We start from the raw sequence: 19,349 nt of genomic DNA, 5'->3' as shown, positions 1-19,349 counted from the left end.
AACAAAACCCGAAAGGAACGTGATTCGGCCGGGGAAATACATATGCTTCTCTCTCGTCTCGTCAAGTTCTGTAGCCATGACATGCTGTGACTTTTTATCCCGCAACTGCCGTGGAACCATTTTTGATGGTTTAAAAATCTGGCCTGTTATCCACGGAAATCACCACTTGTGACGTTGGCCCATACTATTCCCACAGGTTCTCTCACGTGCATTCCGTTTTGGCCACGGAGGCCTGAAATACGTATGTAAATGTAATTGACTTGTAAAGTGAACTAACCAGAGAGAGACAGCATTTTGTCCTGAATGAGTCAAAGTCTCACACATAATGAGAAAGATGCCTTTCTAATGTGGCTTTTCAAGTTCAGTCTCTAAATAGATCTTATGTTCTTCTTTCCTTGTCATATGGCTTTTGTCTTTGTTACCCTTTGTTCTGCTCTCTCCGCCTTTCTCCAGATGCAAAGTTTATGTGTCTGGGCTGATCCAGACGCTGTTAATCTGGTAAACTAGAATCAATATCCGCCTCATCTCTCCCGTACAAATAAAAGTGGCCTAAATGTAATTTATATTTTCTTTTATATGTCAGTAAATGATGGCCTTTCCCTTGTTACTGTTTTGGTCGCTACGATTCCTTTACTGGTATTGGCTTCATGCACTGGTCCCGAGAGATGATCTCTGAATTTTGACCTGTTTATTTTTATAAATAATAGAATTCGATTTTCTGCATTATGCACAATTACATGTTTTGTTGTCAATTTCTGTAGGATTTAGCTGGCAAAACCTGAAACTTTGTAATTGGGAGATGACCAAGCATCAAGAAAAAGGATATGCAATCTAACAAATGGAACAAAAAAGAAAAAAAACACGCACACACACAATTAAAAAAAAAAAAATCTAAGGACGGGTTTTGTTCCAGGCAGTAGATTCACTTGCATCCAGTAGGGGGAATCGACTGCTCACTCTGTTGCCATCTGCCTCTCAATCTCCAGCCCTCTCCTCTCCCATGCATATTCCCAGGTTGTGGAAACACTGCAGCCCAATGGTCTGCGTCTGCTTGGCTGCTTTAAGACCCTCCTACCAGCTGGGCTGGAAAAAAGAGGCGGCACTGTGCTTGCAAGCCTTGGACGAGCCCCCTTTTACCGCCCTGTCAGTATTGAGGAGAAGGGAAGAAAGAGAGAGAGAGAAAGAGAGAGCGAGACTGAGAGCGCATGCGAGAGAATGAGAGCAACTGTGTGACAGAGGCAAAGAGAACGAGGCAGGCTGCTTAGAGAAGTGAGAGAGCAGAAAGGAGGAAATAAGGACCGTACATTACCAGAGCAGGAAGAGGGAGGAACGCAGACGTGGGACTCTTTCTCTTTTAGCCACAAGGGGCACAGTCACTACTTTTACCCACTTGACTTGACCCAGTGGACTGGACTAACCAATTAGTGGATTTGTACCACTCATTTGTGCTGCATTCTTAGGAAACTGGAACAATTCCTTTGTGCTTTCTGGTAGTACAAAGTGACAGCACTGTCTGTTTCTGTGCTTGAATCTTCGTGTGGTCCGCTCTGTGCACAAAGTGCATCTGTCGGCAATCGGTGCTGAGGATATCTCCCTTCTGTCATACAAGACACCGTCGGATCAGACTACAGAGAGGAGAGAGAGCGTGTGTGTACGACAGAGTGAGAGTGCGTGTTCGAATCAGTGTGTGCATGAGAGGGAGCACCATTAAAAAGCCAAGGCAAAAGTGATACAGCTTGAATAGAGAAGGGAACCCATACCTCCTCTCCCTGTGTTCCTTTGCCATTCCTTTCCTCCTCCTCTCTTTTTCCTCCTGTTCCTCTCCCATTCTCCAAACATTCACAGGACCGCTTGCTTCTCTCTGCAACTTCTCTTTCCTCTCCATCCCCTATCTCTCCCTGATCACATCTTATCCGATAGCCGCGGCGGACAAAGCGCGCTACTCCTGGATCAAGAACTTGAGGGAATATTTCCTTTCATCCAACGACGAGAGATCGAGGGACTGTCTGCCTTATACGGAAGCTCTGGACCACATTGACACATTTGCCATCAGAGGTAGCCCTTTTCCCAGCTGTTGTGCAGCACACAGACACTGCCTTCCCCCTTGTGGACCCACGAGTGACAGCAGCGTGGACAAGGAAGAAAGGATTCCTACAAGCTATCCACTCCTCCACTATCAGTCTTTGCTACTGAGCAGCTCCGTCCCCCTGTGTCACCATTCCCTGCCTCAGTGCTAAGGATTCCAGCTACATGGGCAAGCGATTGGAGCAGCAGCCAATGTACCCTCAGTACACCTACTACTACCCCAATTATCTCCAGACTAAGGTACGCCACTCCTCTCGCATTCCTCAAGCATGCTCGTCTAACTCCCACACTCCTACCCTGTCTGACTCCCACCCACCCTCAAAGTCTCACCTCCTTCCCTCCTCCAGCGCACCCAATTTATCCCCATCGCATCCTTGAGTGGAGATGGCACTTGATTGATAGCTGGCCTTGGTTGTGATGCTTTCATGGGACAGATACCTTGTTGGACTTTGGATGTCTCTATCAGTGTGCGCCCGTGTGTCAGGGATCAGGGCCGATCGCTGTGATCTGTTTGGCCGGCCTTCGAAATTTTTGCTCGGAGAAACACAATAACCTTCACGCATTGCTCATCTATATACCAATGAGCATCCAAGATAACAGCAGATATGAATAGAAAAACAGGCATTTGCACTTGGAATTAAAACAGTTAGGGCCCCCAGCTGATTTACTAGCATGGCCTTTAATTAAATTTACATAATGGTCTTAAAGCCACTAAAAAGGACATGTCTCATTGTGGTTCTTTCTGCATTTGTTGTGTATCAGTGGCTTTAGGATTGAGGACAAGGCTAGGACACTAGCTACTATCAATACCAGTTTATAGTTTAATGATTGTACTTGCACCATATATGGATGTATGCAGTTGTGTCTTGTGTTTTAGTACTGTTGGGATGCTGTCATTTGCTATTTCAGGACAGAATGTCCTTTTTTATTTTGTGGTTATGATATTTTAGAATCAATCAATGAGTGCATAATGAAACGGTGGCTTTGAACATCCATATTCTTTGTTGAATGACCTCAATGTGTCCAAAATTGGAACGTGTGAAATAAATATAGCTTGGTAGATTCTTTTTCTTGTTCGCTTGTTCTTATTTTGCCATGGAAAGTGTTCTATCTTTGGATGTTAGCGTCACTCACAATGGTGGATGGACATTTGACAATACCCTTGATCGACTATGAGGAAAATTAATGTTTAATTAACTCGCCTTTTCTTGCCAGTGTTGTCGCAGAACAATCCTGCCTGAAGCAGTTGAGTTAGAGCAGAGGTCTGTGCAAATGTATTACCATAGCCCTTGTTCTTCTTTCATCTCAAACTGGTTGTGACCTACACAGTCAAACCACACCGCTATCATATCATTAACAAAGGGACCGGACACATCAGTAGGCTGGTGCAGGAACATCTCAGGATGGCCCTAGAAGACCTGGACATTGTTTTTGGGGAGAAGGAAGTCTGAGCTTCTCTGTTTAGGATGCTGCCCAGTAACCTGGCACTAAATAAGCGGAAGATGGATGGATGGACGCTAGATGGTTTAGATGGTTTATTATGTTGGCACAATGGTTCCTATGTGTTGTCAGGTACTTTTCCGTAATGATACACTACATTAGTATACATTTCTTTTCCATACCACATGTCCTGTGGGACAGCTGATTTAGGGCAAATCTCAAACTACACCTTGGATCGTCGCCAGACAGTTACAGGGCCCACGTAGACAAAATACCATACTGAGTGGGAACTAAACCCAAGCTGCCTGCAAGTGAAGATCTAAACTGTCATGAACGTGTTCTCTTTTTTTCAGCACTGTATAGGAAATAATTTCAGGGACCCTGAGTAGTCCGGCGATAGGGTCATAGATTAAGTCGCTCTGAGTTTTAGTATAAAATCGTTGTTAGTGGAGGCCAACTTGCTGCTCGTGCTTTCAGAGATGCAATATTTGTGGCTTGAATGTCACTGTGTTCATGTGACAACACATGGATGTACAGTATGTACTCAGATACCATGAGTTTAGTGTTATTAGATCTTTATCCCATTTAAAAAAAATTAAAAAAATGCTGGTATATGATATGGCAAAGCCATATTGCTTACAGCACTTGCACTACGGTGTTCTTTATTGGCTTTCTCGTAGGCGCTGCACATCCGCGCTTTCTACTTTTTCACGTTGTTTGATAGACGGTTATTGAAATGTTTTTACCGATTTGGGTTCATTTTTTCTCAGCACTGCAGCGCATCTAAGAATAGGTTTCTCCTTTGCCAAAATTTCACACATTTGAACAAACAATGAATTGGTAATCATGGCCATGAGTGTTTTCAGAAATATGCAGATAAAATGTGTCATAATGAAGAGACAACTCAAGTTGTACACAAGGAATCACTAAGAACATCTCTGTAAGAACAATACTATCGGTGTACAGTGGGCTTTCAGCAGGGTGGAACTGGCTGCAGCCCCACCTGGCAGTTCACCAGCACTCCCTTCTGATTTATAGTTTAATACATTTGTGCTGTTGCCATATGGCTTCCCTCTCCATCCCCTGCTCCTTCCATCATCCGCCTCTGCCTCCCACCCCACTTCGCCTATCTCAGAGCTGCTCGTCTTGGTGGCCTCTCAGTCAGGGTATGCCCCCTCAATCCCCTTCCCCTCCCTCTCTTCCTCTTGTTTAGCCACTCTCTTCCTCCCCTCTCATCCACTCTGCCTTTCTACACTGTTGCAACAGGGCTCCAACCCCTGCCTCCTCTGCCTATGCTGCAGTTCACTCCCAAGGTCACTGGAGATCCGATCTTGCCACCGTCAGCGATTGATTTATCCTCGACTGAGCCGCTGCGGTCGTGTGCCATGCAAACAAGACCTATGGCGAGCAAAGCGTGCATTTTTATTTAGAAATCACCATATGCCGACATCCAAAATAATTTCCCTTCTTAGTTGGTATAGCCAGTAAGTCAGTTTGACATCGCCACAGGAATGAGGAAATCTGTCAGGCCGTGTTGGACATTGTAGCATAGGTGGCTTGATTTAATGTTCAATGGTAGCACACAAAGAGGAGAAGGGCCAATCTTGGCAGGACCACTCCAAACAGTCATCAAAACAACACACATACACACACACACGCGCACACACGAGTTGAACGCTATGGCTACTTTTACATGAACAAAATGTCTTTAATCCGCTCAAAATTTGGATTAAAACTCTGATCGGAACACTAAAAATATTGATCTGATTAGGACTTGCATGCTTATGCATCACACTTTTGATCGGAACATATTATTTTGAAATGCGCACTTTAAACGTTAGCGTTATTTTGCATATTTTTCCCGTTTGCTCTGTTATGTCGAGTTAGCACTCGCACGAGTTTCCGTGAATAACAGAAACGCGTATACTGACGTCACAAACATGCACGGTAAAGACGGTTTGTTCTGAAATTTAGGAATAAGTGTCTCCATGCGTGCCGACCGGATTATCAATCGACATAAAGCACCCCTCTCGTTCGGAATAAAAACTTGATCGGAACGGATCTGATAGTGTCAGAATATTCCAAATGGGGTGTGTACATGAAGCGTTTTTATTCCGATCAGGCGTTTAATCTGAATAAATGTGTCCATGTAAACGTAGCCACTGTTAATGGGGAAAAAAATGTAAAGGTGATTTGGGGTCACAGATGCATCCGAGTAATTGCACTTGCACAAAGTTTATCACTATTAAGAAACATAGGTTCGTGTTGTTAAATTTGATATCAAGTGAAAATGCAGAGTCACACTGCTTTGAACATGAGTCTGCATATTTCACATAACTTCCAGTCAACATTCTTCTTTTCTCACGCTCTTTACTGTAACAACCCGATTAAGGCTTTGGTTTGTTTTAGAGTTAATGTTGCATAAAAGGGAGAAGAATAAGCTAAAAAAAAAATGGTAGCTAAGCTTTTGAAGCTCACTAAACTGTGGCCTTGTGAGGTACACTGAAGTCTTGCTCATTATGAAGTCATGCACTACTGAGGCTTGTATTTCATGCGTTTCATGTTCAACTCAGTTTAGAATTTACTTGCCTTCAGTTCTGCATTCCATGCTGTATAGCCTCATACTCCCAAGATGTGGGTGGGGGGCATATACATCCACAATGGATAAAAAACGGTTGGCATAAATTGTTCTGAAGTGCAGCCTTTTTCACTGGCTTGCATCCATTTTGTGGAAAATCGTTTTGATGTTTGTGCAAAATTATACAACAGCTGTATTTGCTTTGAGCAGATGAGTACATGGTAAAGAAATGTGAAAACTAGTGTCTTAATGGCCTTTGCATTTTGTGGTTACTGTGGATGTACTTTGCATCAATATTCTCATTTAATGGGATTCCCTGGTGCTGGCCACAGAGTGCTTGTTAACCCACATTAGAATGTCAAAGTCAGGGAATGAGATAAAACAATAACGTTTGTCTTCGTATTGATGAGTGCAGTGGGGCGTAGCATGTGCTCCTCTTTAGTGGAATTATTGATTCCCGAAATACTGTCTGTGTGCGTGTGCGTCCATGTGGCTTTTATACACTGTAAAATGATGGTTATCTTATTGGGACTTCCATCATTCCAGCCTTTATTCAGTTAGTGTGATGTTTAGTGACATTCATAGTTTGCTGGGCATGTGAAAGGCGAATTATTTGCATTTTAAATACCAGATTGCGGCATCGCATCTCACCCTGGCAAGCCGGTAAGAAATTACAGTACTCAAAGCGAGTAGTGTTTTCTGTGTGCGTGCGCATGAGTATAAACGACAATAAATCCTATTGTTGTTGAACTTGGCTCCAGCTTGTCCCTGTGTCCCTTATAGTATCACTGCTCTTACATTAAAGGCCTAATGTCAGCGACCTCATCCCCTGGCAAATAGTTGTCTGCCGCGCTATAATGCTTTAGCACACACCCTGGCTGCTGTGTTGTGACCTAGGAGCATGTGGCAGTCATACAGAATCTCAAAAAGCTGACATAGCCCAAATTGAGGGAGCTTTCGAAACAACTCTCGTCCATGGCCTTAAGCAAACATCAGACAGATGGAGCCTTTTGCGAGGCTCTGTATGCGATCATGCCTTAAAAAACGCACATTTTTATCAAATGGCAATGTTATGATGAAAAGGATTACCATGTTTAAATAACAAACGAGGGTTCATATACTAATAGGGGAGATCGTAGATTAAAAAGAAAGGATGGGTCACATCTCATTAAAATGCTGTACCAGTGTTTGCTTAATAGTGATATATAATTTTGTAAAGAAGTGCAGATTGGATGGGCAGGGACTTAGATCGCACACATTTTTCATAAACTACAGTATATGAATGTGAGGGCATCTGAAACTATATTAGCTCAAGAGCGGACAGCATGGTAATGCATGGATTTGTGTCATTTTCTGAGCAGTGAACTATCAGCCTAGACTGACCAAGAGGAAACCACTAATACTGGTCATTTTAATTAAACACAAATTGAACAATTGTTTCTTTTAAGGTCTGTAAACGAAATGTGACTTGAAATGTGATTACATTTTAAAAAGTGTGATGACGCCCAGGTCCACTCTTAGATGGGTACGAAAGAGCACACTTCTGTGTGTGTGTGTGTGGGGGGGGTGTCTACCAAAAGGCATTTGCTGTGTGAAAAGTTGAACTACTTTATGTGTGTGTGTGTGTGTGAATGAGAGAAAAAAACACGCTTAGCTGGGAAGTGATTAAATGAACCTCTTAAAAGCAGGCCACACTTTCCACTTTGGGTGTCCTTGAACACTTGGCACACTGAACGCAAAGTACAAGCTCACTCATTACAGGTTGCTGTGGAAAAAAAACGACCAGGGATAAATGTTTGAAAGACACAATCATGTGGGAGTCTTGCCTTGTGGAAACGGTGACAGTATCTTACTCTTCTTACCTGAACATTTGGAAATACAGTTAGAGATGGCTTTATTCCGCACTGTGCATGTGGTGAGCTAGGTGGTATAGTGAGAGTTCAACTGGATAACCTGTAGGCTAAGACAGAAAATCCCTACCCTGAAGCACATAGTGAAACGCGCCGGCGTGAGGCCATTTGAACTTTATATTCAGGTTGTCTATCTGTATTAGGAAAAGCCCCACATTATGTACATCGTGGCCACATTTTCATTTCATAACGTATTCTCTATCTTCATTGTTTATTTTATCACAATAATTTCTAAATGGGTCAAAAGATTGTGTTTCCACAAAAGTGTCCATGATATTAATAATTTTAAATCTATCGTGGCCCCTTCGTAAGTTATTTCCACCCAGGACATACAAACTAACAAATCAATTTCAATACAAAATTAAAATATTCATTACAATTAGTTGTGGGTGATAACTCAATGTCAATATTTGTCATACGTGAACAGTAACAGTACAAAATTGGTCGATTGAAAAAAGTCTGGAAGCAAACCCTGACCCCCGTATTGTGCATGTTATAGGCAGATACTACAGTGTGGCGTTAGGTTTTTTCACAATTACAAAGATTTATGAGGAGTTTTTGAGCACAAAAGTGTGTTTTGAGCACACTCTAACACGAAGAAGAAACACCTGAACAAAAGGTGCGTGCGTTTGTGGCGTAGCTTTGTTCAAATAAATGACCGATCGACTCCGTACAAGTCTTGCGATAAGATTGGATTGTGCATAATAAGGTAAAAAAAATCAATAATTATCAATATTGATTGATATGAAAGTCTTATTTTATGAAACATTTTTCAGCCATATCACCCAGACCCCCCCAAAGCACATTGTTTAAAAAGGCGTTTATTTAATCTTTATATTAACCTGTTTATTTGACGTTTTCCTAGTTGCATTGACCTCTTCCTAGAGATCAAATGTTATGTTAAAATAAAATTACCTGAATTTATAAGAATTACTTCCTGTATATCGGGATACACCTTTCAGCCATATCGTCTAGCCCGAGTTACAATAATCTCCAAAATTATGCTTTTTACACTCCATTGCCACAACATAAGGTACAGCAGCACAACTAAAGACGAACCAGAATTGTTTTTAAAAAAATTGTGAATTTACAAAGACACCATGGATTCCGCTAAGTGTACCCTCGCCGAGGTTTGACGACCCTGAGCATACCAGTCGTTTGAGCCTTATGATTAAGAAACCATTGCCTGGAGTCTTTCCATAGTTCTGCTAACCCACTAACAAACAAACAGCTCTCATTATGATGTGGTGAGGTTGTAGACCACTTCAAACTACAACCATTATAATAAGCATATTATGGTTAAGTGTCAAATTGTCAATTAAAACTGAGCATTGCCAGCTTTCTAAAGGCAGAATTTGCGACACAACTCTTTGAATGAGCTCTTATTACATGCATGTCTAATGTAGCCACTCAGTGTAGCCTACTTGATACATTTAAACTAAAAAAACATTTTTGCATGAATTATTAGCTTTAGTTTCTGTAATATTAGCTTTAGTTTCTGATAACAGTTTCTATATCACTATTTATTCTGTTTTGATAGACCAGTACCTTCTAGAAAATAGGGATGCATTTCCAAAACTAGGAGTGATATAAAATGTTTTCTTTGCACAGCAGAAATTCAGAAGGATTGATCTGCTTTCTCTCTAATAGCAATCGAATGAAAAACACAAGAGTTGGATAGGAGTCATGTGCTCTGAATAAGCTAACTGCAGCGATTGAAAGGCCTTTTGTTGCCTCCCTTTGTAAATGGAAGCTTTCAGCATGTCTGTTGCCCTACCTTTGGGCACACGGCAAACGCTCAGGTTGTGTGGCAACAAGGTAGGATGACTTGGAAGCTCCTCTTAGCAGCGCTCGCTGACTCAGACTCAGCTGGGATAATTGCTCCTGAATTTTTAACGAGTGGCTGCGTTGTGCACTTTGTGGAGCAGCATGCCCGAAGATCCCTGCATGGCTGCGACTGCAAACTGCCCTTTTTTCTACGTCCGGACTGAGAAGAACTCTGAATACTTAAGCAGGTACCGGTAATTTGTGCGATAGGTGATGCTATGTTAACAAAAATAAGCAAGGATGTAAAGGCTGTCTTGCTGCACAGATAATTATCCTTATCTGATTTCATTTAATCATTGGTTGTAGTCATGAGTCATGTGCAGCCTTTGGCAGAATACGTCACTCTTTATTTGTAGTCTACTGGGTTACTTTCAGGTGGCTCTGAAATCTGGAAACAAAATCACCTTGAACACAGAATTGTCTTTCGGCGTACGGTATTGTGAAGAATAGTGTGTTGGGTAATGCGTGAGATGAACTACCATATTGTTGGCTTTATTGCTAAGTAAAATAAACACATGACACTAACTTGAAATTGTCAGTCATCTTGGAAAACATTTTGACCTGTAAAGATAAAATGACAGGAAGCACTGAAGAATCTTTGAATGATATCCTTGAAGCCAGGGTACACGTTACAGTAATATACTACGTTTAGGCAGGAATGAAGTAATATGACGAGTTACTAATTTTTGTAATATTACTGTAGTTACTGAGTGCAGTAACATGTTAAAATATCAGGGCCACAAGACAAAATTAGATGCAAAAAAATAAAAAATAAAACAGACATAACGAGAAAGTGGTTCATAGCTTTTGAACTGAACCAATCACCACAAACAAAATTTAGTACTTCAACAAAGGTAATCAGTCATCATAGGTGGATATGTACTTGATAGAAGCTCTCTTTTAGAATGTGTTCATTACTTTCACACCTACTTTCAAGTACTCTTCCCCAGTCCAAGTTACAATATCTGTTAATCCGCCATTTTGTCCGGCCGGACCAAATAGTAATCACCTATAGGCCGCGAAAATAGACGATTATATACACGGAAAAAATGGGCTTCCACCTTTGCTTAGTCCGACTATTTTGTTAAGTGTCTGGTCTATCGTTTATTGCCTACAAAATGGCCGTCCATCATAGGCTGACCGGTCCGTCAGATAGGCGGAATGTCCAGCTCTGCTTAAATGTATTCATGTACCTGCCGTGTGTGTGTGTTCATTTCAAGACTGAACTTCAGCTTTTTAGCTGCCTTACCTTTGTGTGCTATTTTAGCAATCATGGTTAATTGGAAATTTAAAGCCACATTTCTTTCATTTATTATATTGGAGACAAAGTGAACCGATTTAAAACTTTCCTAGCGAGATGTTTCGATATGGAGACTGAAGAGGTAACACAAACCGCAGACATGCAAATGGTGGTGCTGTCTCACTACTGTGAATACTGCAGGCAGCCATGGTTACCGCCTCCCAGATAGCATATACTGCCTGCAACATTTACTCTCTACTGCTGCATTAGTTGTGGCAAGCGCAATGAAAACACGGTGTCACGCGTTGCTTGAAAAATGGTTCCGGAAAAAGCCAATTCTGCCATGAATGAGGATAAGCAAATAGGCATGAGCGCTTGAATGGCTGCCAGTCGTGTCAGAGCCCCCCTCACCTCTCATTCAGTCACAATGAGCTTCTATACAAATAAGGATACGTGCACCAATTTAGTGCGGTAGATGAACCTTGTGAAGCCTTGTCGAGCAAGTGGGGGATTACCGTGAGCAAACAGGCTTTTCTCCTGGCTTTATTTGAGTTAACTGACTCACACCACCCTCTTAGATTTTGCCCCAGTGGTTTCTTTGGCAGACTCTTCCCGTTCTCTTGCCGCCTTCGAGGCCTTAACACATGCGCATTAGTCAGTGTATGGAAAAACACTGAGTGTGTCAGGTAGGCGACATGAATTAGATTGCAAGGACACTTTAGCAGGGAGAAAGCAGAGCCACAAAGCAGGCGTAATGGATCAAGGAGGAGCAAGCCCACGGCGTGATAAAGTCTTGTTGGAGGGAGCAGGGGGATAATTCTTCAAAAGTAATTAGTAGCACATAAGCAGACTATTGGCAGCGTAATGAAAAAATCTTGGCTTTATATGTGGGCTGCTTGCAGATGTCTGTTTTTGGCAGGAGACATGAACCCAAGTTTAACAAAACCTTGGTCAATGTGCAAAGCATTGCAAAGCATCTTGCATTGCAAGAGTCTTTGCCAAGGACTAAAATATTTACAATTTATTCAAAAGATTTTCTGGGTTTGACATAAACCCAATAAATTAAAAAAGATGAACTGATAACTCATATTGGATTTTTCTACGTTAATTTATAATTGGAACCAAATGCCCGTTCTGTTTTAGCTCCACATAAAATTTAGTTCATTAGAAAGCAAAGATGTTTCGGAAACTTTGATCATTGTTTTAAGACTTTATCAAGTACCAGAATCAATTTGGGAACATCCTTTGAAAAATCCCTACAGCGAGGCCCAAAATTATTCATACCCTGGCCAAGTTTTATTTGTTCATTTTATATTTCTCAAAGGATCCTGGCAACTTCTTGCATAATCCAGAACATTACGATAAACCCTACATTAAGAACATTTAATATATCCGTATTTAGAAAATATGTGTGCAATTAATAAGCGCATTTTGGGGAGGGGCTTTTTGTCAAAATGTAATGTAATTTTTTACGGAACCTCTTCACTATGCAAAACAGTGTTATTCCAGATTGTGTCAGCATCATAGTAATGGTTTATTACTATTCACAAAATAAAAAAAAATATTTTCACCCCAAAAGTGGTCTGGTATTATTAATGAACAAACAAATGCATATCCTACTATTGAATTGAGAACCTTAAAGATTCTGCTACGCTTTCCTCTGCTACCTTAGTAAGTATGAAGGTCAAGTGTGTGAAAGTGATTTTAAGCAAAGATTGCTCAGAAATTGCGCTTTTTTTCTTTATTACCATTAATGTAGATGCACTTAAATTGGAAAAAACAAGCTTTGAATAAATGCTAATGTTAGCGTCTTATACTTATGCGGTTGATAAATACTAATGTTTTTATTGTCCTGTGTTGTTTTGTCCTTGAGCCCTTTGGAAAATGTTAAGAAACAGTGGCTTTGAAAAACAGTTAGTCACTAATTTCTTGTCTGTTTTCTGCCTCTGATTAGCTGTCTTGAGTACCCCTGTGGAATCCTTGTATCCATTATTTATCCATAGCCCCCCAAACAACAGCTGCAAGCTTGCGTAGCTGCCATATGCTGCGTTATTCTCAACATATTGGGACGATTCACGCTGTATGGGGAACTTTATATCAGCCCGCGGAGATGTATAACAAGCCCTCTGCGGACATGCTGCTCTGAAATTATTCTCAAAATGTTATTTTTCACTCGAGCCGTGGAAAATCAAAAACGCTCCTGAGGTCATAGAGACTGGTATTCAACCACAATTTGGGGGAAAAATATGCCTCTAAAGTGTAGTTGCTTTTTTGTTAATATTTTACGGCTTTTGGGGCACCTATTCCAAACGAGGGACCAGCCTTAGCGAGAAGAGAATACTGTAGCACGACTACACATCAGAAGTTATTTGAAGTTAGCAGATTCGAAGCGGTAATACGCCAGCGTCGCCATCTGTTATAAAAGTTAAGGTGTGTTGATTTATCGTTTTGTTTTTTTACTTGAGAAACTATTTCTTTATGCAAGTTTAGAAAAAATATATATTTTGTAAATAAGAATGCCTCCTGAACGCCTCCCTGGTGAAGTGTTCCAGGGAGAACTCATCGGGAGGACATGCGGTTGGCCTGGGATACTTCGGGAACCCACCGCCCACTCCCCACCCACCGTCTCCGACAGAGTAGCCGGATGAAGTGGCTGAGAGTGGAGAGGAAAGTCTGGGCTTCCCTGCTGAACCTGCTGCTCCTGCGACTTAACCCTAGATAAGTGTTCAAAATGGATGGCTGGATGCATAAATAAGACTCTTGAGAGTGTTTTTACGATGAACCGGTTTATACCTGTTTGCCTGAGTGATTTACTTAAAACATTCATGGCTACAGGGCAGTATGGTGCTGTAGTGGTTAGCATGTTTGCCTCACATTTGCAAGGTTCAAGGGGCGAATCTCGGCTCACACCTTCTTGTGTGTGATTCGCATGTTCTTCTGGTTCAGATACAAATCGGAGATCAATCAGCCTACTGAAATGGATTGAGTTCGCTTTGCATTATAAACTGCCCAAAACGGTCAGAAGTTAAACTACATCAGGCAATTAACCAAGGCGACTGCTTTCCGGCACCGGTGGAATTGTCAAGGGGCAGTAGGGAGAGAGGGTCACATTAGGATTCAGCCGATAAAGCAATAAACCCTTGTAGGAGATGCAGTTGGCCTCGTTCGGAGCAGCTTCTGTGTGCGCAGCACTTTGTGGCCGCAATTAATCACCCAGCTGACATTAGCCTACCTTCCTGCAAACACTGAATAAACAGTGGCAACGTCGGGGCCATGTTGGCTGCCACAAATCTGGTGTTATCGTTAAGACGTCTGTTGATGTTTCTTCCCCCTCTGAGAGCGAGAGAGGTCTCGACACTCTGCTCGACTTCTACACACCCCTCCCACAGACTGTGAGATCTGTTGATCTATTTAGTTACAGGTTGCATTTAAAAAGCTAGCCGGAGCTACAGTAAGCATCTTCGGCTCCATCCTTCCCCACGACGGCAAAGTCATGGATGTTGTGACTGAAATGTATCAGCAGTACTAACTTTTATTGTTGTGTGCACAGTATTGTCCTCCTTCCTGCTCATGTGACGCTAGAGTAATTTGTAAAATGGGAAGCCTCTGAGGCTTTATTAGGAGGATGCCTGTCAGTGTGTGCTGTGTTGTTACCATAGTGATGGTTGCCAGTAGCGTGTGCCAAGCTAGATCTTCGTTTGAGAGTCAATCACAAGGCTGTAGGGGAACCACTGCACAGAGGGATTTCAGCCGGTACTGAGTTTAGATTATGTCATAATGCTATCATTTTTATATCATCATTTAAACACTCAAGTAAAGGTAAACGGTTAGTCATTTCAGCTTTAACTTTAGAATGGAAACATTTTTGTTAGTATAGGGCTGAACGGCTTGAGCTTGATCTAGTAATGGGAAGGTTCCATAGTTCAATCTCCCTTGTGCAGATGAATAAAACTGCATTTGGACCAAGCTGTAATTGGATTTAACCCCAAATGTAATATTCTCTCTCTCTCTCACTCTCTCTCACTCTCTCTCACTCTCTCTCCATATATATATTTATATATATATATATATATCAGTCTGCATTCTTTTCTCTTTGCTTTAATTGACTTCAGCAGTAGCATTGCAAGCAAGAAGAAAAAAACAAGTCAGATTGTGTCAACACTCCTCGACAACACGTCTTGGTATGGAAAAATAACAAATAAGGGGTAGAAGTATATTAATGGAGAAAGAAACAAAGAAATCATAGAATAAAAGAGAGATTCAGCTGGACCCACTGCATTGAGCTGCTTACTCTCAGCGCCCAGATAGAGGACGTTCATTCACTTACACAAGTTCAACATGCATTATCATGGGCTAACATAACAGCCTGAGAGGAAACATTATAGAGTAGTTGAGGAAAGAGGCAGGGGGCTGAAAGTGAGGAAGGGAGGGACTCCTGTCGAGTTCACTCGAGGGGACTGACACTTCCTCGCTCCAGAAAGCCCTGCTAGAACTGAATAATTGAAATCACATAAATCGTCACTGCACTTATCTATAGCATTCACCCTGCTTTATGAGTGCACTCGTACACACGCACCAGCACATTTATCATAAACGCACGCGCACAATCACTTTCTCCCTTATACATGCCAACGCACAAAACAACACATGCCTTGAGGAGTTTAGTCCCATGGCTGTTGCGCAGCCAAAGCGCTGGAATCTGCACACAGGGAAACCTGATCGGCATTCCCTGTGCCAAACACATGAGGTCATCCTGACTGACTGATCTTGCCTGCCTACTTCCACCACCCACTGCTGTAACATTGAAAGATTGGATCTCGGAGAAATCATCCTTTGCTCACTAAAGAATCCTACCGTCAACTTTTTTTGTGTGCGTGTTGTTTACGCTAAGTTGGGCGGTCTGACTGATTGTTTGCACACAAGGATGTCATTGCTGTCCAGTGAAAGGTGATTGGGTTCAGCTCACCTGTTACTCTAATGAGGACAACCATTATTGAAAATTGGATGTCTGTATTAATGCAACAGGTGACCTACTTTTGTAGACTAAAATATTGAAACACTCTGTGCACCGTTTGGACATCACTACTGTACAGGGTTGAGTGCATTTGCAGCCAGCTAAAATGAAGCATGATGACAAGCACTTGAGTGCTTTGATCACCCATTCATTGGCTTCACTCATTTTCGTTGGTTACCAAATGCATGTTTGAGAGTCGCAGTAGGGAGCAAAATCAAATCAGCTATTGTAAGCACGTGCTTAGCGAGCAGGCTAAGTGCCCGGTGGTAATCGGGGGCACCGTTCTAACAGTGGTCATTATAAAAAATAAAAGTACAATAATTCTGAGGTTCCTGAACCAGCATGTATGGGTTAGGGTTGTTCGGGTTAGGGTTGAGGGCCAAGGCAGAGAATGCATAGACCAGATGAAGCCTGGCTATTCTGAAGAAATTGTATACATGGCTTCTATTCAGATTGGCAAAAATGAATACACTTGTGCGTATACGTTTACATACATATATACCCATGTATACATATACATGGGTATATAAACGGATGAGCACAACTGTAACACCATTGGCCACTAGTTGGCAGACACACAGTTTACATACCGAATGGAATGTAAACCTTTGAGCACAACTGTATATCACCCTTGTGAATCCAATTAATCTGATTGAGGTGTATTTATGTTGAGTATTTTCAGTTGGCTTGATTTAAATCGGAATACAATGCTCCACGCGAAACCGGCACGTGTCCGTCATTGGTTTGGTTATGATGAATTAAGAGGTCTCGTTGCTTTGGAATTTTCTGTGTAGGTTATCTGTATGTAACTGTTTAATTATAATAACTATCTGCACGCATGCTAACTGTTTAATTATTCTAACTAATTGAAAAATAAGTGCGCCTCTTAAAAACAATCTAGAAGTAAGCCAACTAAAAAAAAATTGACTTTTCAAAGGCGATGCGAACAAATATTTGAAATCATGACATGTATCACTTGTTTTCTGAGTCACCCTTTGAGCTACAAACCAAAACAAGACTCTCTGCACAGCAATGTTTTGAAAAGTAATCCAAACATACGTGTGTTAGATCTCTGTTCTTGTTCACTTGCGGCACAAATATGCAACACGGACACCCACGTTCAATCAGTCCTACAGATGCATGCATATGCATACCAAACACAAATATACCTACGTCTTCCCAAGTGTCCCACCCCCACTCATCATAACACTCGAAGCGCTCCCACGCATCTCATGTTCTCCCCCATATTATGTTAAAAGGAACATGCATTATTACACTGGCGAGGTTTGTTGTTGTCTTTGGCAATTGTCATTTGGCTGCCTGACATCCCAGACAGAAGTGTTCTTTGCAGAAGGAAACCACAATACAGTCACAATTCTATATTTTTTCCTTGTGAGGTCTCATTGTAGAGATGAAGTGGTTTGATTTTTGACTAGTAATTTGAGTAATTAAATCAATTATATCATTACAATAATATCATATGATTTTGCAGTTAAAGGCTAGACAGCTGTCAGTGTTTGTATTTTTAAAATGGATGATATATATATATATATATAGCGAGAGAGAGAGAAAGAGAGAGAGAGAGAGAGAGAGAGAGAGAGAGAGAGAGAGAGAGAGAGAGAGAGAGAGAGAGAGAGAGAGATAGAAAGAGAGGGACATCTCTACAACTTCCATGTTGAACTTTTGAGGCACGTCGTTCTGAAAATTAATCTGAACAGCACTCATGTTTAGAAGTACTACTGAATAAAGTATTTGACTATAGATTTCTACTTTACTATTGCTTTATGCAACATCCATATTTACCAAAAATGTTTTGGAAAAGTCAATAGACATTTTTGTTTGCAGCACCATTCGGTTGTCTTGCTGTTAAATTCTCTTTAGCAGCTAAGGTTTGTGTTGTGGGTGAAAAGGATTGAGTTAATGGACAGAGCTTTAAAGCAGCTTGTTGCGGTGCCTTGGCTCTGACCCGTGCAGATTGTCAAGTGACCTCGGTGCTGCTGCCCTGAGCCTGCAGTGAGGAATCCAATCTCCTCGCGGGGATGCGCTGCATGTTTTAGCAGTCCGGTTTGATAACTTTGCCCTCGCGCCTCTTCCGATGTGCCTATCAGTCCTCTAATAAAAGCTGACATGTTTTCTTCTCTGATGACCCATGATGGGAGGGGCTTTTGGCTCCCAGTCAACAGTGGTATATTTGTTTAATCACTTTAGACCTCAGCTGCTCCCTGTAAATTGCTTGAAAGCAAGCAAACATTTTTTGGGCCGACGAATATATTTTTGTTACCCATATTAAGGATTTTGTTGTTGTCGTTGTTTTGGAAATATTTTCTATAATACTGCATTCCGTGCATGATATAGAATACAGTTAACATGAAATAAATAATAAAGTAACCTCTCAAGGTTTGATGGGAAACCTACATGGACGTAGGTGAAGGACCAGGGCAGAAATTTCATTAATTCTTATACAGTATTAGTATTTCAGAATTCAGTCAGAATTTGTTGTCATTGGCTGGTGACCTCTCCAGGCCGTACCCTGCCTCTCACGCAAATGTCGGACGGGATAGGATCCAGCTCACTCACAAACCTGAAGAGGACAAGGAGTATAACAATTAGATTGATGGATGGTCGGATGGCATGATGGATTGCTCATCAAAAAGTACGTCCATTTAGTATTTTCAAAGGGCAGAAATGTTATCAATTTACATCTGTCTCCACATTCTTATTTTAAATTCCACTTTTCACTTCCATTTTTTTTTTTAAATCCCAGGAGTGAGTGTGTGATTGACACGGGGAAGTGGGAGTGTTAAGGCATTTTGAGGGCCATTAAAACCCCATGGGACCCGATAGCCTGCTTGTTTAATGAGTCATCCAAAAAAGGGCCTCTCCACAGCTATTTGTTTTCTTGTTGGGCATTTTGCCTTCCACTGTGCTGGTAATTGTCTAGAACACACCGGCAGTGACACAGCAACCCCAGCTCACAATGAGATAAATTACTGCTGTAGAAATTTAAATGTGCCACAGTTTCAGACCGGTCCACTGTAGGTCAGCATAAGTGAATGGATAGAATTACAATGGGATCTCTAAAGTTCACTACCCCTGAGGTCGTATAATTCGGAATTCAACCATGCTTTTCAAGAAAAATATGCCTCAAAAGGCTTGATCTCCATCCACATGGAACAGCAAAAATGCCTGGAGAAGTATGAATTAATTTGCATACTATATTGCAACTTAGAGTCCTCTTGGGTTGAATTCAAAACT

General features: G+C 41.5%; 1 protein-coding gene across 7 annotated transcripts in view; it reads left to right on the top strand.

Annotated features, from left to right (window-relative positions):
- rbms3 (RNA binding motif, single stranded interacting protein) overlaps positions 1 to 19,349 on the top strand; it is a 292,172-nt gene that overhangs the window by 60,383 nt on the left and 212,440 nt on the right. For 2 of the 7 annotated variants that reach the window (XM_086014738.1, XM_086014737.1), the window contains exon 1: positions 1,177 to 2,325. The exons of the other annotated variants lie outside the window; for them this stretch is intronic. In XM_086014738.1, coding sequence (XP_085870864.1) covers positions 2,251 to 2,325 — 75 coding nt within the window. In that variant the 5' untranslated portion in view covers positions 1,177 to 2,250. Of the gene's footprint in view, positions 1 to 1,176; positions 2,326 to 19,349 lie in introns of those variants that run through there. 7 annotated transcript variants of the gene reach the window in all.

The sequence above is a fragment of the Filicampus tigris genome, chromosome 18 (genome assembly GCF_054856515.1).
Source record: "Filicampus tigris isolate MCC_2025a chromosome 18, RoL_Ftig_1.0, whole genome shotgun sequence".
Lineage (NCBI taxonomy): Eukaryota > Metazoa > Chordata > Actinopteri > Syngnathiformes > Syngnathidae > Filicampus > Filicampus tigris.
This window is presented reverse-complemented; position numbering and strand designations above follow the sequence as displayed.